Here is a 22008-nt window from a genome sequence, read left to right as displayed (position 1 = left end):
GATCAACTTGTATTTCTGCCTGTTGCAGATGACCCCCGTCTCCCCGAGAAACCCAAAAAAAATTTTTACAAAAATAAAAGCAACAAAATATTTTATTGGTGTTATTTAGCTGACGGTTTTCTTTCATCTACATGAGTCTGTGTTCTGCTTCCTGGTTCTCGGTGTGTGTTCATGTGGACACCTGACTGACTTAATACAGACTTGGAAAAGCAGGAATCTGTCCTTTAAAGACACTCAGTGTCTGTCCGACTGTCCGATCGTCTCCATTTCCTTTGGTCCTTCTCGTGGCGGCGGCATCAGCGACAGCGGTGACGTCGGAGACTCGTGTTTCTTCATGTGGTTGCGGAAGATCCTGGCGCCGCTCAGGTTCTTCTTGCAGATGTCGCAGAAGTACGGCTGGGTGTCCGAGTGCACGTCGACGTGGTAGGTGAGCTCGAGGGCGCGGCTGAAGCTCTTGCTGCAGAGCGGACACTGGTAGCGGACGCCTGAGTGTGTCAGCTGGTGGCTCTTGAGCGAGCTCTGCTGCTTGAAGGTCTTCTGGCAGATGGTGCACTGGTACGGCCGAGCGTCGGTGTGGAGCCGCTGGTGGCGGCGCAGAGCGCTGGAGAAGGTGAAGCTCTTGCCGCAGTCGCTGCAGGTGTAGGGCTTCTCTCCGGTGTGGATCCTCTGGTGCTCCGTCATGTGGACCTGCTGGGTGAAGCTCTTCCTGCAGGTGGGGCACTGGAACGGACGCTCGCCAGAGTGGATCCTCAGGTGTTTCTGCAGCGCTGATGCTTTGAAGCAGTCGCGTCCGCACACGGGACAGCAGTGTTTCCTTTTACCATCCCCGCCGCCGTCTGCCTGCACCTCTGAGCGGCCGTCAGCCTCTGTCAGAGAGAAATCAGAGTACAGCAAAGTTCAAAATCTAAATCACAGGACCTTTTTGATGAAAATGTGTCACAACAGACGTGGTTCTACAGAGACTACAGATCATGTTCTCTAGATGTAAGATGGTTGGATGGTGCGTGCAGGTGGGCGGGGCTTGGGGCATGCCTGAGGCCGGTGGCTGCTTTGTTGTGACATCACAAAGTTCCAGAAGTCCTGACGGCTGGTTTTAAGGCTCAGTTTCTGAATACAGGCTGTGTGCATTTCTCTGTGGACTGAGGCTTTGATACTTTCACAGTATTAATATAGAACCTAGACCTGCTTTATAATCACAAACACATGGACATCTACCTTTAGACTGGATGGGACCTAAAGTAAAGAAGATAAGTGAGTGCAGTAAGTAAAGAAAGGAAGGACAAGTGTTAGAGCCGTATCTGAGTAAAGTAGAAGGTCGGTGAAGTGGGTGGAAAATTAAGTCAAGTTCATGTGATTTGATTTTAACTGCAGTGACGTACCGATGAACACTGGCCTCCAGTCCTCTTGCTCTCCATCAGAGTTGATCAAACCGCTGATGTCTCCTTCCTCATTTTCTTCCCTGTCGTCCTCCTTCAACAGTAAACTGTCATGGTCGCCACGGTTACCAGGTAGAGGTCTGGATTTGGAGATGAAGGACTGTGCGGTGGTAAAAAGGTCTTCTGAGTCCTGGAGGATCGTTAGACACATTTAATTCATGGAGGAGCCACCAGATGCCTTTGAGCAGCTGGCTGACATTTCCCTGAGCTTTCAACCACGTCTCATGATCTCAAAGATTTTAAAAGATTTCCTCCTCTTTAAAAACACAAACTAACTATTTCTTACCTGCTCGTCCAGACCTTCTTCATCCTCCTCCTTCATCCTCATCATCACCCCTCCCTTCTCCTCTCTCTCCTCCTCCACAGTCTGAATGTTGAGCCAGAACTCCTGAAACAGACCACACCCTCTCATCATTTTAAAATTCACGCCCTTCCACTTGCTGACGTGACACTAATGCATCAGCAGGCCCAACAGACAATCTCAGTCTCATCTCAGGTTCTGCTCAGGACTCACCCTGTCGGCCGGGTCTGCGATGAGGCCGTCCCTGATGTGGATCCTCATGTGTTTGCGGAGCAGGCAGGGCCTCAGGAAGCTCTTGGGGCAGATGCTGCAGGGGTGAGGCTTGTCGGCCATGTGGATCTTCTCGTGCGCTCTCAGGTTGGTGGTGCTGGTGAAGGCCTTCTCACACACCGAGCAGCGGTGCAGCTTCTCTGTGGTGTGGACCTTGAAGTGCTCTCTGAGTCTGGACGGCCTCGAGTAGCTCCTCCCACAGACAGAGCAGCTGTGAAGCTTCTTCCCCTCTGCAGGACGGAGAGAATAAAAGAGATGAACAGAGGAATGAAGCTCAGGACTCAGACAGGATTTAGTTCAGAATGAATGTTAGATCATCCTTTTGTTATTTTTGTCCTTTATTTCATACTTAAAATCATATTAAAGTCAGATTTTATGCTACTGACTCTGGTGCATCAAAAACAACATTTTGGGTTCTCTGAACATTTTTCATTACCTTTGAAATCAGAATCAGAAGCTTTGGTGTTTTAGTTCATAACAATAAACGTAAAAAAATATAAAGAAAGATGAAGCAAAGTTCTGCAGGTCAGGTAGATTAAATATAAACCGAAAGATTTACCAAATTTGCCCAAAAAAAAAATGTGGGAAAAAGAAGCAGCTTCAACTTATAGTTTTGTTTTCTTTATTGTTGGTTTATTGTTTTTTTCTTTATTAAATGAAAATTTTGGGAAGGAGGAACTGAATTTAAATTGTTTCTTGTAAACATCTCTGGTTTATCAGGACTTAAATGTGCTGTGACTGACAGACAAATGGTAGCGTTGTAAACTCATCTGTATAGTTCCACTCTGCATAAACGTGATTTAGTATTATGTGATTTTTTCACTGTATATAGTCTTGAAGTGTGTGTGGTTCTGTGCAGCCACAGAAAAATCCAGTTTCTCACCAGGCAGTGAATGCACCACATCCTCTCTGTACTCGACCTTCAGCTCCTGCAGCTCGTTCAGACCATCAGGACCTGCTGACTTCACACTGCAGACACTGAGCTGATCAGGTTCCTGTGTCAAAGAGCAGATGAGATCAACTCATTCATATCCAGTAAAGGCCCCATGTTTTACAAGTCTGCTGTATTTAGTTTAAAGAAAAATTAAATGTTAGTCGCAGTCTCAGTCATGTAACAGCAAAGTCTGAATTCCAGTCATTAACTGTGACACCGCTGGTCAAAGGTATATACACTAGAATACACTGGAATACACTGGAATTCAGTGTCTCTGAGTTTCTGAAAATTAAAGCACAGGACAAATTAACAGTTGGAGATTTAAAAAAACAGGGAATCATTGAATCTAAATGTCTGACTCCTCCAGCAGCTGAACTCATTTTGTCTTCTAAATGAACATCATTCAGAAAGTTGAAGGTCTGTTGCAGATGTTTCCACTCATGTGAACTCCTTGTGGTCTGCTTCTGTCCACACAGAGCCCTGTGGTCCAGGTCTGGAGACTGTGCTGGTCTCCTGCATCTGCTTCTGTTCTTCTAATGTTCTGGCTCAAGCCCTGAGCTGCCACTAACCGTTAACACTAACTCGTCTCTTGGTTAGTCTGTAATTTCTTTGTTTTGTCCGATCAACAGTCAAAAACCCAAAAACATTCAGTTCAACATGAACCAGAGAAACAAAGCTAGAACCAGTGGCTGCAGATTCATTTTCTGTTGATCAGCTAACTGTAACTGACTCATTGTTTCAGCTCTACTGTGATGCATCCCGATGAGAACTCACCTGGAGGTTGCCTCCGGACAGCGTTGAGCAGTGGTCTGGGGTTGTGGCGGGGTCGCGTCCCTCCCTGCTGTGGATCTTCTGGTGTCTCCTGAACACTCGCAGCATGGAGAACCGCTTCCTGCAGACGTCGCATTGAAACGGTCTCTCCCCGGTGTGAGATCTCACGTGCTCCTTCAGCCGCGACGCTCTGGCGAAACCCCGGCCACAGATGTCGCAGACGAACTGCAGGGTCCTCTGGTGGAGCTGCAGGTGCTGCTGCAGCTTCTCGGCGGAGGAGAAATCTTTGTGGCACAGGAAGCAGCGATGAGGCGTTTCCCCCTGATGTTGGAGACGACGTGGAATCATTTGATGAAGTAATTACAGAGATCAGCTCAACAAAAGAACATCTTGATTTTTCTTCTGAAGGCGTCGTCTGCACTGAGCCGCTGACTTTACCTCATCAGTATCTGACACAACCTGACTGGTGTGAGCCTGTGCAGAGTGTTTGTGTACATCATCACAGTGGGCTGCCTTCATGTTGTACTGTTTTGTGCGTCTTTGTGTAAACTGTGTGTGGGTTTGATTCCCTCCCGCCTCCTGACAGCGGCAGCACTATGTGAACACCTTACACCTGCTCTCGACCACAAAACAACACTTCAGAAGAGCGTAATTGCGTAAAAACTGTAATTTGGGAACTCTGGGCTCAGGTTAGAGGAAACTAACAAGAACTCTGACAGGTCACTCACGCTGCTGGCAGCATCCTCAGCCGTGACCAGGTTTTCTTCCTCTGCGTGTTTCTGCAGGTGCTTCCTCAGCAGGCCTGGCCGGTTGAAGCTCTTGCAGCACCGTGAGCAGGGGTGCAATTTCTGTCCCATGTGGATCCTCACGTGATCCCTGAAGGACGACGGCGTGGAGAAAACCTTCTCACAGAACGAGCAGCAGTGCAGGTTCTCCTCTCCGTGGGTTCTCTGGTGGTCGCTGAGGCCCGTCCTGGAGGCAAAGTGTTTGGGGCACAACGTGCAGGAGAACGGCCTCTCTCCGGTGTGCGTACGTTCGTGTTGTATGAGATGCCGCCGCTGAATGAATCCTCGCCCGCACACCGAGCAGTGATGAGGCTTCTCCACGGCATGTCGGAGCCGGTGGCGCCGCAGGCAGCCCAGCTGAGCATAGCTGACCCCACAGTCTGGACAGGAGTACGGCTTCTCACCAGTGTGAACCCGCTGATGCACCACCACGTTTATCTTCTTTGTAAAACACTTCCCACACACGGAGCAGCTGTGTGGTTTGTTGCCCGTGTGCGTGATCACGTGATCCGCCAGCCGTGACGGACGAGAGAACTCCCTGCTGCATACTGTGCAGCGATGACAGCGTTTTGACTGACAGCTGCTCTGTTTGAACGCAGGCTCCTCCGGTGAAGGTGGTATCTCGGTGTCTGGAGTCGTCTCCTCTCCTGTAGGAAACGAGGCTGACATTAATGTCTGTGTGATGTCAAAGTACAGATTCAGCCTCACGTCTGATTCCACTGAAGCGTGAGCATCAAGACTTCTGTGATATTAAACTGAACTTTGCTGCCGAACAGACAAAATTGTCTGCATAAGAATTGAATGCACACTGTGTCATATCCCTGAGACGACAGTCAGTCTGGTCCCAGAGCTCAGAATCACGACCACCATCACTGATTTACTCAGGGCCGTCTTCCTGTGTTGCAGCAGAGACACGGCTTCAAGGTTTGGTCAAAATCCCAGCAGCTGTAAGACTTTTATTGTGAAACAATAACATTCTGCCTGGTGTGGGGCAGCATTTGAGAAGTTGTAGGATAATGAATAATCTGTGTTGTTAGATCATCAGTTCTCAGGTATCTTATATGATATAATATCTTATATGATATAATATCATATATATATATATATATATATATATATATATATATATATATATATATATATATATACACACAGCTGTGAGGACTGTAAACTTCTCTTAAACACAGTTCTTTAGTTCTTCTCCTGTTTTAAAATGAACAGCACTTTGTGTATATAATATTTTCAAATAAAATAACAGCACACAGCAAAATCCTGAGACATTTTGATAAAGGTGTCCATCTCTGACCTTGAGCAGGAAGCTGCTGACACTCCTCTCCTCTTTCCTCTGCTTCCACCTTCACTCCATTCATCTCCTCATCCTCTGCTCCTTCTGGAGGTGCACGGTGCTCCTCAAGGCCTCTGAAACAAAAACCATTAGAAACTAGACTTAATTAGCATGTTAGTCAAGTGCTTCCATACCAAACCCCTGCTGAAGATGTGACAAGAGGTGCAAAAAGATTCTTTTGGCCTTAAACAACTGTTTTGATGTTTTTCAGTCAGAACTTCGACCGAACCACAGCACAGAAAATTACATCCACTTAAATTCAAACAGTGGCAAAGTCTCAGTCTTGGTGTTATTTGATGTCAGTGTTGTATACATATACATACTAATACATCCAAGTGTACAAGAATCAAAAAACAAAATATCTTACCTTACTAAAACTAGAAGACACCACATCAGTCCATCTCTCAGATTTTACACTGGCTTTGTTTTGTTTTGTGTCAAAGACCTGATTTTAAAATACTACTGTTGGTTTATATCTGGTGCTCCGTTCTGAAGCATCCAGACCTCTCAGGTTGTCTAGGACAGGTCTCTGGTGTCCAGAGTCCAGACCTCTCCGCTGGTCTGGGACAGATCTACTACTAAAATCATGTTTGCAGGCTCTTACTTGTATTTTATTATGATCGGTGTGAAGTAAATGAATTGAATTGATTGCTGTTGAAAATAAACTTGCCTTGTAAAAATTGTTGCCACAAGGCAGAGATTCATCTAAAATATTGTACACTTCAAGATTTCACTTCATTAGAACTAAAACCAGGAAAAACAAACCCAGAACAAAAGGTCTCAAGTGTTAAATCAGGGATATACGGTGTGTAGTCCATTCCAGTTTACAGCTAACACTGCAGTTTACAGATGGTTAAAGTTCACTTCTGTGACTGAAGGAGCTTTAACTGTTCATTATCGTGTTCTCACAGCTCTGTGTGGAGCTGCAACGATTAATCGACTAACACTTTTATTTTCAAAGCACAAATATCAGACTTTTCCAAGTATTTTTCTTTATTCTGTACATGATACTTAACTGGATATTTGTAGGGTTGCAGACAGTTGGTTTTACAAAAAACATTTTAAGTGTCAATTATAATCGACGTTACTCACGATTTTCTGCACAAAACAATATTAATACAATATTAATTATTTTCTCCATTAATTAATTAATGGAGAAAATATCCGGAAATGTAATAATGAATAGCAATGCTCGTTAGATGCAGCTCATTGTGTACTGATTAAACCGATTCGCTGCAGAGACTCCAGTCTCACAGCGGCGGCGCTTCTCTCCTTGAAGCTAACAGTTAGCCTGCTAACCGTTCACTCAACCGTTCAGCTTCACAGAAACACGATAAACACGTACCGTTACCGACCGTTACCGACCGTTACCGACCGTCACTTTCTGTAGCGGGGAAACGGACCATGGCGCCAAACAATCCCGGAGATCCCCCAGCAGCAGACCCCTCGTCTGGGTCACATGCTAACCGCTAATGTTCGCTAGCTGCAGGTCAGTCCCCGGACCGCGGTCCCGGGCTGTGGCCGGTGAAAACGCCCACCTCCGGTGTTTACTACTGCTGGAGTGTTGTGTCCGGCCGCTGGTACAGATATTAATCCGCAGGAGAAAAGCAGACCTTCCGAGCAGCCCGTCAGGCGACTCTGCGTCGACGTCAGGCGTAGTTAAATGAACCGAAACACAATTTAGTCCGAAGAGACGCCGGTAAATTAGACCTCGAGTGAAACATGGCGGACACGTCCTCCTCACTCCGCGGCCGCTCAGTGCTGCCGCTGGCGGCGGGGAGACGAACTGCAGCAACACCGGAGGAGGACGCTGCCCGGCCGCCGAGCAGGAGGCGGGGCCTGGGGTCACGGAGGCCACAGACACCGGCGGTGGACCACCTGTTACCGGAGAACAGACCAACTACTGACCAATCAGAAGCCTGGAAAACATCCTTCTACAGGATCCTGGCAGGAACAAAAGAGTTCACAATGAAGCGATAAATAACTTGCAGTGGATATTTTGAAGATCAGGGGAATCACTTTGCTGTTCCAGACACTGAATGTGTCCAGTCTGGGTTTAAAACACCGCTGCTAACAAACAGGACAGTTTTAAAGTTTGTAAAGTTTAAAGTAAATGATAAAGATCTGTGCAGAGTTTTGAGCCGTTTTGAGACATTTCTGTCATTTTCATTTTACACCTTTGCAACACCAGAGCTTTAAACGGTGAGTTTAAGGCTCAGTGTCTGAATCCAGGCTGTGTGCATTTCTCTGTGGACTGAGGCTTTGATACTTTCACAGTATTAATATAGAACCTAGACCTGCTTTATAATCACAAACACATGGACATCTGCCTTTAGACTGGAGGGAGCTTTAGTAATATAACACTATATACAATAAATGCGTCTTTGACTGACATGAGGCGTCTATATTTTGGGTTTTTCATGCATTTCCATACCACCGCACTGCTAAGGCAGGTATGACTTTCCTCATCATAATTATGACTCAAAAGTTGATGGGAATAGTTACGATTTCTCCCACGTGACATGAACACATCCTTATCAACCAACATCAGTGAATGGGAGCAAATCCCTGCAACAGGTTTCAACAGCTGGTGACCATGGCGACAGGCTCACGTTACACTGCTGTATGTGGCTGCAATGTTTGTGTGTCCACATATTTTTGGCCACACAGTGTATGTGATGCCTTTACCTGCCTCTCTAGTAAAAGCCTGACTTCCCCATTAAGACAGTCACCCAGACGATGGCATAATGAAGAGCACACACATTTATTAAGCAGCTGTGACACTGACAAACATTTCCATCACACAGTCCATCTCTCTCTCTACTGTTTCTTCTTCACCACGTGAGCACAGTCATATTTGCCTCTGACCACGGTGAGTTTGACTCCAGGCAGGTCCTGCGTCCTCCCGCCCTGCACCAGCACCACGTTGTGCTCCTGCAGGTTATGTCCCTCCCCGGGGATGAACACCACCGCCTCCTTCCCATTAGACAGCCTCACCCGAGCACACTTTCTGTTCGCAGAGTTGGGTTTCTTGGGTTTTCGGATCATGGTCTTCAGGATCACCGCTTTCAGCTGGGGGCGGCCGAACGTTGCGCCAACAGATTTAGGAGGCGGTTTGGGCTTCCCCTGCCGGTGCATCTGGTTGAGGGTGGCCATCGTCCTGGAGAGGAGGGGGCCTGTCCAGGCATAGGCATGCTGAGAGGCTGCAGAGAGGGAAAAGTGTAAACGTTCCAAATTTAAAGAAGAGAGACTTTAATATGAAAGTTAGAAAATAAAAACGTCCATCTCTACAGATTTACTGTTAGACACCAGAGACTGTGGGATTGTGATCAGTTATTTGTCAGATGCTGTGAAACATCCATATCACTGGGGTTAAAGAGGTGAACTGTGCAGCTGAGAGCAGACTGAATGTGCAGGTGTGTAAACGCACCTTGACACAGTGATGTCAGCACTGGCCTCAGGCTCCACAGCGAAGACATTCCTGAAACAGCCCAGAGGAGAGAACATGAGGACAGCAGGCAGAGCATAAAGCCACTGAAGACTCAGAGAGGCTTGTTTGAAACAAGACTAGGTTCACCTGAGGCACGTTTTTACCGAGAGCCGAGTACATCACATAGTATTATACAGTATTACAATATGTGTACCACTCTGACAGCTGAACACACGCTGGTGGAACAGAACTGCAGACTGGAAGTTGAGGTGAAGTGTCGTGAATTCAGATGTTCTACATGTAACAAGTAAAACGGACCCCGGTCATTTCCACGCTGCTCACGGCCTCCTGGGAAAGAGGATCTCTAAAAGCTCAGACTTTGTGAATGGAGTCCGGTTCTCCGTCAGTTGCACTGATGAGACCGGGGACGCTGGAAGCTGCAGTTGTGGGTAGATATTGTGAGATTTACCGGGAAGTTAAAAGAACACATCAGTCTACGTGCTAATGCTAACTTGTGCTTGTTCTTCCATGCAACCTGGCTAGAAGCTAATGTGAGCTAACGACACACCGGAGGTTAAGTGTGATTTGATCCACAGACCTGCTCGGAGAGTCCCGGACCACCAGCGACAGAGTCTCCGAGAATATCCGGGCGGGAAACGCAACTTTACCCCGAACCTGAAGCTATTTATCGCATTTTATTAAAAAACAACAACCACAGACCTGACAGCCCAGCGAGAGCGACATCGACCCCTGTCACCCGGATGTTATTCTAGCAACTTAAGAGTGCTTCCGGATTTCCTCTCCCACCAAAATAAGAGGCGTGTATTTAATGAGAAGTGGTTACACACGCATTTTAAAGTAGATTTTGAATCAGTCTTTTTCATCGTTTGATCTGAAAAACAAAATGTAAACGATCCCATGATGCAGTTGTAGGTTTGGATTCTTTGTGCAGGACAAACAGGTTGACCGTCAATATGATTCATCCTGAAAACATTTACATAAAACCAGCAATTTGACTAAAATGTAATTAAAAGACAAATCAACAGTAAAATTAAAACAATGTAAAATCTCAGATATCACTGTTCACCTCAGCTTCATGCAGGGGAGAATCACACAATAGGTCAAATCTAATGACAGAATGGACAGCTATGGTCCTGTCAACACACACATTGTTGAATTTACAGATTGGTTTTGGCATCATGTTGCAGTTCCAGCATCTTCCCCAGGACTCTGACTCTCTGACGTCCCTTCATGTTATTCGGTGGGTTTCTCTTTATGTTGTGAGGAACTTGGATAAAGCTGCTCTGTCATCAGGACGTTACAGGGTCGTCTGCAGAAAGTCACCCAAGCATCTTGTTCAGAGCCCTAAATGCATCATAAAACAATATCATTGTTGTTATTATTGTACATTTGTATCACATATGTTTCTAAATCAGATGGAAATGATTTGAGGAAGGTTCAGACTCAGACTGCACAGCCTCCTGGTGTCAAATTGGTCCTTTTACCTGTTTTTCTTAGTTTTGTTTTACTTCACTTACATAGAGACGTGACTAACTTGAGTTACACAACATGTGCTGATGACCGTGACATGTGGTTGAAAGTCCTTGAAACGGTTGGTGAGTGGACCTTGAGCTCTTAATTTCATTAATTTTATTTGACCTGTCGGTTTATGACCATGCAATGTACTTTTCCACCAAATTCAGTTCACACCAATTATATGAAAACCTCAAACTGACTCCTCTGTATACAGAAACATAATGTAATGCAGTACTTTTACTTAGTACAAGCACTGTACTTAAGAACAGTTTTATAGTACATAAATACTCTGGGATCTTGTACCTAAAACTGCCACATTTCAGGGAAAATTATACTTTTTACTGCACTACTTTCATGTTAAGAGCAGCTCCACCTGGAACAGCTGCAACCGTAAAATGCTGCTGAAGCAACAATGACTCAGGATCAATGATCCGATAATGATCAGATACTGTGTCAATAATCTGTCAAAGGTCATTTTACTGGAGAATTTTTACACTGGTGACTGTAAATACATGTTATCGCAGATATTTCTGAACTTTTAATTAAACAGGATTTTAAATACAGGACTTTCACAGTACTTTTACACTCTGGTATTGGTGCTTCTGTAAAGATGTGAATACTTCCACCACTGTTTGTTTGTTGCTGTGTCACATTTTCCAAAGACTGAACAGAGTCAGACCTGAGAGCAGCTGACAGTTGGGTCCACAGATTACTGATGGTGATCAGTGAAATCAGCCTGATAAAGACCCGTTAGAGCTGCGCCTCCAGTCGAAGGTCTCGTCCTTCACAGCAGCAGATCAGCAGATCTCTATCACGCAACCCCAGTTACACATTAACCTGGCAGGGAGCTACAGGTGTGCAGCTCAGGTGCAGCCTCACCGAGCTGCAGTCAGTCAGTGCGAAGATGAAGATGAGGCTGGAGGTCCTCCTGGTCGTCACAGCGGTGATGTGTGCTGCCGGCAAGCCGCTGAGCAAGGCGGCGGCCAGGAACAAGCTGCTGCTGATCTCCTTCGACGGCTTCAGGTGGGACTACGACCAGGATGTGGACACGCCAAACCTGGACCAGCTGGCTGTGGACGGGGTCAAGGCCAAATACATCACCCCCCCAATGCTGACCATGACCTCCCCGTCCCACTTCACCACCATCACTGGTAACACTGCACTGCACTATTATTAATTATTATTATTGTGAGGCTGTTGTTGAAGAGGACAGTGGCTGCCTGAGAGACAGACTGTACCAGTACTACAACTGGAAAAAATACTCAATACTCAGGTCTTTTACTTTAGTAAGTTTAGACTGAGTATTATTATACATATATATCATATCATTAGATTATTATCACTAATGCATTAACGTGTGAGCAGCATTTCTCTGCTGCGGCTGGATGTTTGTTTAACTGTTCGGCATTGAAAGTATTGATTGTTTTCATTATGGATTAATATTTTTCTCTTGTATATATACTACGTTATTAATCCCAGGGGAAATCTCTATGGAAGTTCCTGAGTCAAATTCTTCAAACTGAAAGTTAAACTGCGAAAAATAAAATATTTTACTTACATTTTTAGATCCAACTTGCATTAATTGATTTTGAGCATTTTGAATATTGGGTTCATTATTATTGGATACTGATAACTTGAAACAAACTATTGAACATTTCAAAGAGCCCTCACCCTAATTAAGACCACTTTAATAAACAAGGATGTTTAAATTCTATAATTTCAGTGTTATTTAACTTGAAGAATTCGGTGGTAATTACATTTGACATTTAGGTTTTCGTTTGTGTTGTAGCAGTTTAAATGATTTTAGACCAGTTAGGCTGAACTGGCATCAAACTCTACAAAAATTTCATGCTCACAGTCACATGACCATGACTTCTTAGTTTTTATCAAAACAAAACACAATAATAATAATAATAATAATAATAATAATAATAATAGTCTCCAAAAGCAAGGGAAGAAAATCACTCACTTTAAATGAACTAAATTTTACATAAATTATCTTGGAGAACAAGGTAAGAAAACCAAAGCTCTTTGTCCCTCAGTCCTGTTACATGTGTCCAGTTCAGCATAAAATTATTTATTGGCCAATAAAAAAAACAAACAAGGAAGTTCTGTTATTATTTATATATTTATGGATATCTTACAACAGTCAAGTCATAGGCTTAACTCATAAACTAAACATAATAAAAATGCTGAATAATAAAATGTACTGAATGTACAATGACAGTATCCAGTATTGTGTTGCACAATGCAGGATGTCTTTGGGTATTAGAAATGACCAACTTTACATAGAATAAATATGTCCTCACAGGTGGAGCTAGATATTAATAAATGAACTAACGACAGGTCTTAGTACAAAGAACATGTCTGTGACTGGTGAGCTGACGTGTAACCCATTTCAACAATGATGTAGTTATGATACTATAACTTCTACAACTTCTTTTATCATAGATTTGGGGACATGTGGATTTAAAGGGATTTCCACAGAGAAGGCAACAATGCAGATCCTTCCAGTCAATTGAACAGTGTTTTCCAAATCATAATCAAAGAATAGAAGGAAAGTAAAGACAGAATCATTTTGGCATCACACCAAAGTATTGAACATGAATGAATATATAAAACAGAAATGAGAAAAGGAGCTAAATGTTGACCTTTCAGAAATGTTGGAGAGACGGTGGATCACTCACATGTTCTTTGAAATGTATTGTGGGAAATGGCGTGTAAAGATCCTTATGAGTCGTTTGGTTCTTCTGTCATTTCTCTGAAGAAAGTAGAATGAGTTGCGACTAACATCAAAAATACTGTAGTAAATAAAAAAGCAGGGAACCAGGCGAAGGCAGAAAGAACCAGTGGGAAACCACTGAAGAAATCTCAAGACTCAAAATGGTGAGGTTTTCATTGGGTGTCTTAGTTTAAATGAAATGCTGTTTCCTGTGCGTCAGGCAGGTGGGTGGAGGACCATGAAGTCGTCCACAACATGATGTTTAACACCAGTACGAACCTGAAACTTCCTCACAAACTGACACTGACCAAATCACAGTGGTGGGACAATGGAGTCCTGCCGCTATGGATCACAGCTCAGAACCAGGTGAGTCACCGATCAGGACGACTGAAGGACGAGATTCCCCAACAGAGATTTATCTCAAACTGAAGATTCCTTTTGGTTCAGTTAATCTGGTTTTAAAAATAAAATGATGTAAAATTTGAAGCCAGGTTAAAAGGAAAAATGGTCCCAAACAAATGCACCATTTCCTCCTGTCAGTGTAGGAGGAAGTTTTCAGATCCTAAAGTAAAAGTCCTGCATTCTGCAGTAAAACAGTTTCTTTAGATCAATATTACTGCTGCATTAACTGCTGGAGTTGTAATTTTAACTGATTCATATCCTGTTGGAAAGTTGAATCTACAGCAGTGTGATCATTTTCCAGCTGATCCAAGGAGGATTTGAAAGAGTTCAGCATGTTCACAAACCCGAACATTTCAACCTGCAGTTTATCAGAGAAATTAAAATCTTTATTTAAAAATCAGTTAATGGGAGCCGCTCTGTTGTGACTGGACAGGAAGGGTTTGAAAGATTATAATCTGAAAAGTAAATGTAGTTGTCAGACAAATGTAGTGGACAGCACCACTGTCAACTGTCCTGCTGTTATTACTGAGGCATGAATCTACCTCAGACACTTGGACTTGCGTCAGTCTGTCGAGTTGTGACGATCAGAGGACCTTTAGTTGTCTGCTTCAGTACAAGTATCAGTGGGGTTTTAAATGAGGTTTTCTTTCTTCTGGAACACAACCTGAAATCCTGTAAGAACCCAACTTTCTATAAATCCCTCTGAAAACCATGTCAGACCTGGTGTCAGCCAAGGACAGACCAGAACTGATCTTTGTTTGTTGTGTTTCCTCTTGTCTCAGGGTCTGAAAACTGCTTCCTTCTACTTCCCTGGAGGTGCTGCCAACTACAGCGGCCAGGTGGTGAACCGGGTGATGGTGGAGCCCTTCAACCACCCGAATGCCAATGAGACGGAGTGGCGTCAGAACATCGACATGGTGATGAGATGGTTCTCCGAAGAGGACTTCCACCTGGTGACGCTGTACTACGGTGAGCCCGACAACGTGGGCCACACCAAGGGCCCAGATCACCCAGACAGGAAGACGATCATCCAACAGATCGACCGCACCATCGGCTACCTGAGGAAGGCCATTGATCAGCATAACCTGGCTGACAGCCTGAACGTCATCATCTCCTCCGACCACGGCATGACAACCATCAAGAAGCGACCTCTGGTGGATGAGATCATCCTCAACAAGTACCTGAACTTACTCAAGCTCGCCAGCTTCGAGATCCTCGACTATGGTGGGTTTGGCATCCTGACGCCACAGCCTGGGAAGGAGCAGGAGGTTTTTGACGCTCTGTCCAATGCACCCAATCTGACAGTCTACAAGAAAAACGAGATTCCAGAGAGCTTCCATCTCGCCAAAAGTGAGCGGCTGCCTCCCATCGTGGTCGTCGGAGATCTTGGATTCAACCTGAACTCTGTGAGTTTCACCTCAATCACCAGATCACATGTTCACATTTCATCTTGATTCTTCTTTAAAGAAAATTGCTGGGAACTTTATCAAGAGAGAAGAGTCTAGACCAGACATGACCCCTTGACCCCTCAATCTAATCACAGAGTTTTCCCTCCAACAGATTATGATCAGAAATCAAAACATAACCTCCTTTAAACTTCAGTTTACATCATGAACACTGTTGGATTCAGTGTTTTCTGATTCCTCAGTGTTTTTCTTACTTCACTTGACATCTCCACATTAGCATTTATAAAACAGAAGAAGAGGTAAGTGCTGTAACATCATCTTTTTGTTTGCCACCAGAGATTCATCGTCTACGTCAACAAAGGAGATCACGGCTTCCACAACGGAGAGATGGACATGAAGACCATCTTCAGGGCCTTCGGACCCGACTTCAGGAGGAACTTCCTGTCTGAGCCGTTCGACAGCATCCACATCTACCCTCTGATGTGTAAACTGCTGCAGATCGAGCCGGCGCCACACAACGGATCCCTGACTGTGACTGAGGAGATGCTGCAGCTGCACAGCGGTGAGGACCAAGTGTCTCTAGTTCACTCCGAGTCCAGAGGGGTCTCAAACCTTCTCCATGTTCCAGTCTTTAAAAACTAAACTCACGTAGTGTCTTAGTCAAATTCCAGATTCTGTGTCCAGATGTAAGAAAAGATTCAGAAAAGATTCATCACTTTTGTAACAACCAGTGAAGAAGAAATATTCAGCTCCTTTACTTTAGTAAAAGTACTTTTACCACACCAAGTACTACAAGTAAAAGTACTGCAGAAAACGTCTAATTCATCATCATTACTGCATCAGTGATAATATTCTAATGTGTGAGCAGCGTTTTACTGCTGCAGCAGGTGGAGCTGGTTTTTAACTTTTTCATATCAGGCTGCGGCTACGGATTATTTTCTCAATTGTTTGGTTTGTTAAAACTCTGTCTTCACAACACCTGATTTGTCCGAAGCTCTGAGCCTCTCATCCAATAAAGATACAGCAGATTTCAGGTAAACACTCAGAGAAACCAAATCCTGCAAGGTTGGATGGTGGGTCCAGGTGGGTGGGGCTTGGGGCGTGGCTGAGGGTGGTGGCTGCTTTGTTGTGACATCACAAAGTTCCAGAAGTCCTTACGGCTGGTTTTAAGGCTCAGTTTCTGAATACAGGCTGTGTGCATTTCTCTGTGGACTGAGGCTTTGATACTTTCACAGTATTAATATAGAACCTAGACCTGCTTTATAATCACACACACATGGACATCTACCTTTAGACTGTGTGGAGCTTTAACTTGTAACCACAGCTGTCAATGCAGTGCAGTAAAAATACAATGTTTTCAATGGTAAAAAGTTTCATGAAATGAAAATATTCAAGTAAAGTACAAGTATGTCATAATTGTATTGCACTGAAGTAAATGTACTGAGTTACCTGAGGTTTCTGTCTCAGAGTCAAAGGTCAGAACAATGTAGAAGATTTTAAAGAGCAGACATCAGAGCTGGAGGTTGGAAAGATAATAAACCGAGTGTGGATGACAGATCTGACGTTACACTGGAAAAACCTTCATGAGCTGCAGTTTTCTGCACAGTAACAAATTAATCATTGTTAAAAAACTTTAAATTATAATATCTGTGCTGGACGTTTAATTATGTTGTTTAGTTTAGTTATGTGAACACATTTCAGTTCCTCAGACTGATGAAAGAAACATCTATGATGAAGTTGCAGTAGCAATCACAGTACTCTGGACTTATCACAGTACTTCATGTAGTACAGTACTTCATGTATCAGAATACTTCATGTATTGCAGTGTAACAGTGAACTGTGTCTCTGTTGGTTTTCAGGTGGATCACAGAGAGCTCCAGTGTCCGTGGCTCTGCCGCTGCTGATGCTGCTCACGTTCTCTGCACTGTAACAGGTCCAGGATCAGCTTCCATCACCTCATCATGTAGTTTTATGGGTTTTAATATTGTTAGCATCACTGTGCTCTGACATAACCCCAGGGTGAATTATTACTGGTAATATTTATACACAACAGTAACTCATGATTTTTCCTGCTACATGTGATTCACTGGTTCATACTGATGCAGTCGATGCGTCTGATGACTCTCAGTTGTTCGTTTTGGTTTCATGAACATTTCAGAAATAAAATTAAAGAGTCATTAATGTTCATGTTTGTTCTTTTTGTAAATAAAATCAAGTTTGTGTGTTGATTGTTGCCAGATTGTGACTCATTGGACACGAGTGGAAAACCTCTTTTCACTGCGTCACATGTTCAGACTGATCCCTCTGTCATGTCTGTACGGTAACATGAAGCTACAGTCAGCAGCTGGTTAGCTTAGCTTAGCATAGCCTGGCGTCCACCTCCCAGCTTACTGATGAACATGTTTTAGTACAGATCAAACAACGTGTAAAAATGACTGAATTAAAATGAATTAAAACAATTAAACAAATAAAAAAATATTTTGGATAATTTAACATAAACATTAAAGTCTTCACTTACAGAAACTGAAGGAAAATGAAATGCAGTGAGTTTTACTGTCGGCTGCAACTTGAGCTGTTTTTTTTTTTTAGTTTTTTTCACATTTTGGAAAATGAATGAGACAGAATCAGCTGTGATCAGCTCCTGTCTGCAGTGCGTCATGAGTGTGTTCTGTCTCTGCATCACTGTGATACTGAAGGAAACTTAAAAACAGGAGGATTCTGAATGAAGTTCTGCAGATATAAGTAAGATATAAGTTTGTATGATTTCTAGGCAGCTATGATACGTGATGGAGATCAGAGACTGTGATATCCTCAGAAAGCAAGAGTCACACTGACTCTACAAATATGTGCATCATGTCTGCAGGTTCAGATTTCAGTTCAGACAGAACCTTTTCACTGAAATCAGATTGTATTATTATTGTTTGGTAATGTGTCAGATCTGAGAGACTCTGATCGTCGTCACCAAACTGATTTTATTAAAGTTTTATGAAGGAACTATGACAGCGACTGTGACATCATTCAGTCGGCCTCTGTAGGCAACAAGGTGAGGTACAACAGTGATCACACACACATACACTCACACACACTCACACACACACGTAAAAAATATACACTCACTGACACATATACAACTTAAATCAGCATGATGATTAAATAAAACTCTCCTGCGTTGGACCTGTTGGAGGTGAAGAGCCCGTCTGCTTCATGAAAGCAGCAACTGAAATTTTAAAATAATAAAATTAAGCTTCAGGTGTTTTTCACATCATCAGTCTGGAAAAATCAGGCGTCCATTGAGTCTGTGCTTTGGCTGGATGCTTCAGCAGCCAATCACAGTGCAGCAGCGGACCGCCCAAGTAAAAACCAACCCAAGAAACCTGAGGAAGCTTTTTCCATGAGTGGCGGCCATATTTGCTCCCAGCGGCAGAGTCTCTGAGTTTCACCATAAAACGATGAGAAAATAAAACGTTCACCTTCGTCCGAGAAAACGCAGGATGAGAAGTACAGAACGACGAGGTGAAGCCTGATTGGTCCTCTAATGACCTTTCACCTCAGTTCAGAGAAGATGGAGGGCTACAGGGTCCCATCAGTAACAGCGGCCCTCATCACCTCCCAGCAGCGCCGCCTGGTGGCAGATCATAGCAACGTCTCAGCGTCCTCGACTCTGTGACCGTCCTCGTTCTCCACGTTTATCTGGACGCTCGGCAGCTTCTCCAGGCTGGAAAACAACAGCATCACCATCATCAGAGCGAGACGGGGTTCAGACATCCTGTGGATTTCTTGATCAGTCTGACATAGTGGTGATTAAATTTGGCTTTTTTGTCATTCTTAAACAAAGGTGCTTCTGCACATTGATCACTGTGGTTTCCTAAGGACCCCAACACCTCCCTTTAACATCAGGAAGTCGTGCATTCCCAACCACCCTAAACTAATCAACAACCATTTACACCCTAACAACCACCCAGAAAACACTACCAACCAAACATAACACCCTCTAAATCTGGAATCAAAGCAAACAACTAGTAACTCCCTAAACTAACTTAGTAATGCATTTCCCAACCACCTGCAATAATTCATTACCAACCAGTAATACCCTACCAACCACCTGCGAGACCTCAACAATCACTGATCAACACCTTAGACAACAGTAATACCATAGCAACCACCACAGCAAGTACCTTAAAACACCCTAGCAACCCTGTAGCAATGTATTAGCAACCATCTTAAACACCTCAACAACCCACCTCCAAGACTCCAGTAATACCATAGAACCATAGAAACCATAATCAACCACCACAGACAAAACCATAGCAGCCATCAAGTAACACTTCTCAACCCTGTAGTAACGCCCGGCCAAATTCCACCCAATATCTAAGAACTATACAATACCACATAGTAACATCCTAGTAACTACCTGTAGCACCCAAGAAACAGCCCAAAGCATCACAGAGCAACACCACACTACTTGTTTATAACCTCATAAACATCTTGTAACCCCCTAACAGCTGCCTCTAACACACTGCTAAGCAACCAAAACACTTTAATAATGACTGATCAACACCCAAGCAACCACTGATTCCCAAGTGTAACCACATTCGACACCCTAGGAAGCACAGCGTTGCATTTATCAACTACCACAAACACATGGTAATGCGTTCCTATACATCTTAACAATCACTAAGCAACACCTTGCAACCATTAATACCACAGCAATCATCTACTGATTCCCTAGCAACCTGGATGTTACCCCCCCAACACTTTGATTACCCCCAGGCAACACTTCAGTTAAGTTTAAGAGCAGGGCAATTACCTGGTAGCCCCCCCTAGTAACCACCTTGAGCACCTGAGTAACCACCCAAAACATGCTGATAACCCTTTAGCAACCACCTATGAAAAAGTGGAAGATTAGATGTGATGGAGATCTGAGGTTCCTGTTGTAAATTCATGACGTGGTTTACACGTTAGCCTCTTTTACCTGTGGCAGCGTTTCAGGGCTTTGCTGCCGTCAGTGTTCATGGAAACTGATTTCCAAATGCCGCTTTTGGCCATTTCATCTGAGATGTTCACCTCTGATGGATCCACGCTGCACAGAACACAAACACACACACATTACTGTCTGCGGCAGAGGCTCCGTGTTCACTGGGATCAGTGTGTTCGGTTCACAACTCACCGTCCTTTGAGGTTTTTTATTGGGAACTTGATGACGTCTCCTCTGTCGTACGGCGGATCGTCATCTGCCTCCTCCAGCATCCGCTGAGCATCCTGGGAAAAAGCACAGACAAAAAAACAAAAAAAACAAAACACAAACACATTAGTGTCAGTGAGGAGACTGAAGCAAAGTTACATTATTTTAAGTGTCCACGTTTAGAATCTCACCTCTTTCTCCTTCTTCTTCTTGTCATCGTCCTTCTTCTTCTTGCTCTCTGGTATCAGGTCGTCCAACCAGCTCAGCTCTCGCTTGGTGAAGCAGAAATCCAGAAGCTTCCTGATGAACACCAGAGCCAGAACCTGCAGAGGACAGCAGGGTGAGTTAGAGACGAGCTACTGTGTCTAGTTAATGATGAAATAAAACATGTTGTATCCGTTTCTCCCACCATCATGGGGAAGATGACGGCGGCAGCTGAGGCCTTGATGGCCCAGAGGACGATGAGGCAGGACAGCTGCACCACAGTGAAGATGTGGACCTTCCACAGCGGCACGTAGCGCAGGTAGATCAGGTCCGGCTGGTGTTTGGCCGGCATGCCGAACAGTTTGATCCTGTCGAAGAGCTGCAGAGCGACACAAAGATTAAAGACACTGAAACAACGAGCAAGCTGCTGCAGAACAAGTGGACAGACACTGACACCGACCTGAATGCCTCTGAGCGAGGACACGCCCATGTAGAGGAAGACGCCGTACAGGACAGGCATCGGGATGAACTGAGGGACAGAAGGAAAAATTCAACTCCAGCTCGAGAAGGTATTTCACAGCTGGATGGAAATGTCTACAGGTGAAGTCTGAAGACGTGTGTGAGGAGCAAAGGTGTGTGAACATGAACTCAGGGCGTCATCTGTTTCTGTGACCTTCACCTTGAGGGCGGAGGTCATGAAGACGGAGCAGCCCATCAGGACGAAGATCATGAAGCCAGTGACTCTCTGCTCTCTGATGCCCAAGAACTTCGGCTGCTCGCCAGGCGCCGCACATTCAGACTCCAGCTTCAGACTGTTGACGTGGGAGATGGAGAGCACGGTCGCCGCCACAAACCACGGCAGGCCCATGATGGAGCAGACGCCCAGCATCACCGCCACCACCAGCAGGTCCAGGTGGTAGCCACAGCCTTTCTGCAACCAAAAACACACACGATTATCATCCGGCCGCTCTGACTCCGACAGAGACCAACCTCCACTCCAGCAGTCAGTCGCCCTGACCTTCAGTTTGTTTTCCTTCCTGTTGACGATGACGGCGGTGATCTGTTGGTCCATGAAGATGAGGATGGTGCAGAGGAGAGCGGGCACAGCGGCAGCCAGCAGCGTCCACCAGGGGTTTGGTCCCAGCGGGGAGATGAGCCACCCTCGGGTGTTGGACGTGGGCTGAACGGACAAAGATGAACAGCAGCGTTAAAACTTAATGTGGCGTTGCCGCAACTGACACGTTTCTGTGCTTCACCCACAGCATCACACACCTTCAACAACTG

General features: G+C 44.6%; 4 protein-coding genes across 18 annotated transcripts in view; 1 reads left to right on the top strand and 3 right to left on the bottom strand.

The window, feature by feature from the left end:
* Positions 1-74: 74 nt before the first annotated feature.
* On the bottom strand, positions 75-8160 carry LOC139613516 (zinc finger protein 271-like). Of its 3 annotated transcripts, none has more exons than XM_071470230.1 (9): positions 7188-8160; positions 5804-5916; positions 4441-5144; positions 3716-4033; positions 2891-3002; positions 1951-2237; positions 1723-1824; positions 1380-1566; positions 75-866 (listed from the first exon to the last, which is right to left on the bottom strand). In XM_071470230.1, exons 2-9 carry the CDS (start codon positions 5865-5867, stop codon positions 235-237), a joined length of 2406 nt encoding a protein of 801 aa, XP_071326331.1. In that variant the 5' UTR covers positions 5868-5916; positions 7188-8160; the 3' UTR covers positions 75-234. The 3 variants fall into 3 exon arrangements, with proteins under 3 accessions (XP_071326331.1, XP_071326330.1, XP_071326329.1); XM_071470229.1 differs by having other exon boundaries at positions 7198-8158; XM_071470228.1 differs by lacking the exon at positions 7188-8160 and adding an exon at positions 6210-7167.
* Positions 8161-8587: 427 nt separating this feature from the next.
* mrps12 (mitochondrial ribosomal protein S12) lies at positions 8588-10090 on the bottom strand. Of its 3 annotated transcripts, XM_071470236.1 has the most exons (4): positions 9871-10051; positions 9591-9709; positions 9273-9323; positions 8588-9045 (listed from the first exon to the last, which is right to left on the bottom strand). In XM_071470236.1, the coding sequence occupies exons 3-4, from the start codon at positions 9319-9321 to the stop codon at positions 8663-8665; spliced, it is 432 nt and encodes a 143-aa protein (XP_071326337.1). In that variant the 5' UTR covers positions 9322-9323; positions 9591-9709; positions 9871-10051; the 3' UTR covers positions 8588-8662. The 3 variants fall into 3 exon arrangements, with proteins under 3 accessions (XP_071326337.1, XP_071326338.1, XP_071326336.1); XM_071470237.1 differs by lacking the exon at positions 9591-9709 and having other exon boundaries at positions 9993-10090; XM_071470235.1 differs by lacking the exon at positions 9591-9709 and having other exon boundaries at positions 9871-10050.
* Positions 10091-11636: 1546 nt separating this feature from the next.
* Positions 11637-17564, top strand: LOC139613519 (ectonucleotide pyrophosphatase/phosphodiesterase family member 7). Its single transcript, XM_071470231.1, has 5 exons — positions 11637-11959; positions 13751-13896; positions 14715-15338; positions 15675-15900; positions 17198-17564. The coding sequence occupies exons 1-5, from the start codon at positions 11713-11715 to the stop codon at positions 17266-17268; spliced, it is 1314 nt and encodes a 437-aa protein (XP_071326332.1). The 5' UTR covers positions 11637-11712; the 3' UTR covers positions 17269-17564.
* A 726-nt stretch (positions 17565-18290) lies between these two features.
* Positions 18291-22008, bottom strand: part of LOC139613515 (sodium bicarbonate cotransporter 3-like) — a 47830-nt gene continuing 44112 nt past the window's right edge. For 6 of the 11 annotated variants that reach the window (XM_071470225.1, XM_071470219.1, XM_071470221.1 and 3 more), the window contains 8 exons: positions 21743-21904; positions 21404-21655; positions 21185-21253; positions 20930-21103; positions 20712-20843; positions 20506-20597; positions 20311-20418; positions 18291-19053 (listed from right to left, as the gene is read on the bottom strand). In XM_071470225.1, coding sequence (XP_071326326.1) covers positions 18972-19053; positions 20311-20418; positions 20506-20597; positions 20712-20843; positions 20930-21103; positions 21185-21253; positions 21404-21655; positions 21743-21904 — 1071 coding nt within the window. In that variant the 3' untranslated portion in view covers positions 18291-18971. Of the gene's footprint in view, positions 19054-20310; positions 20419-20505; positions 20598-20711; positions 20844-20929; positions 21254-21403; positions 21656-21742; positions 21905-22008 lie in introns of all 11 variants that reach the window. The other 5 variants (XM_071470217.1, XM_071470218.1, XM_071470216.1 and 2 more) reach the window with 1 other exon arrangement.

Source organism: Trachinotus anak, unplaced genomic scaffold (assembly GCF_046630095.1).
Source record: "Trachinotus anak isolate AG129_WGS33_773 ecotype Australia unplaced genomic scaffold, CSIRO_AGI_Tana_v1 ptg000032l, whole genome shotgun sequence".
In the NCBI taxonomy this organism is placed as follows: Eukaryota; Metazoa; Chordata; class Actinopteri; order Carangiformes; family Carangidae; genus Trachinotus; species Trachinotus anak.
This window is presented reverse-complemented; position numbering and strand designations above follow the sequence as displayed.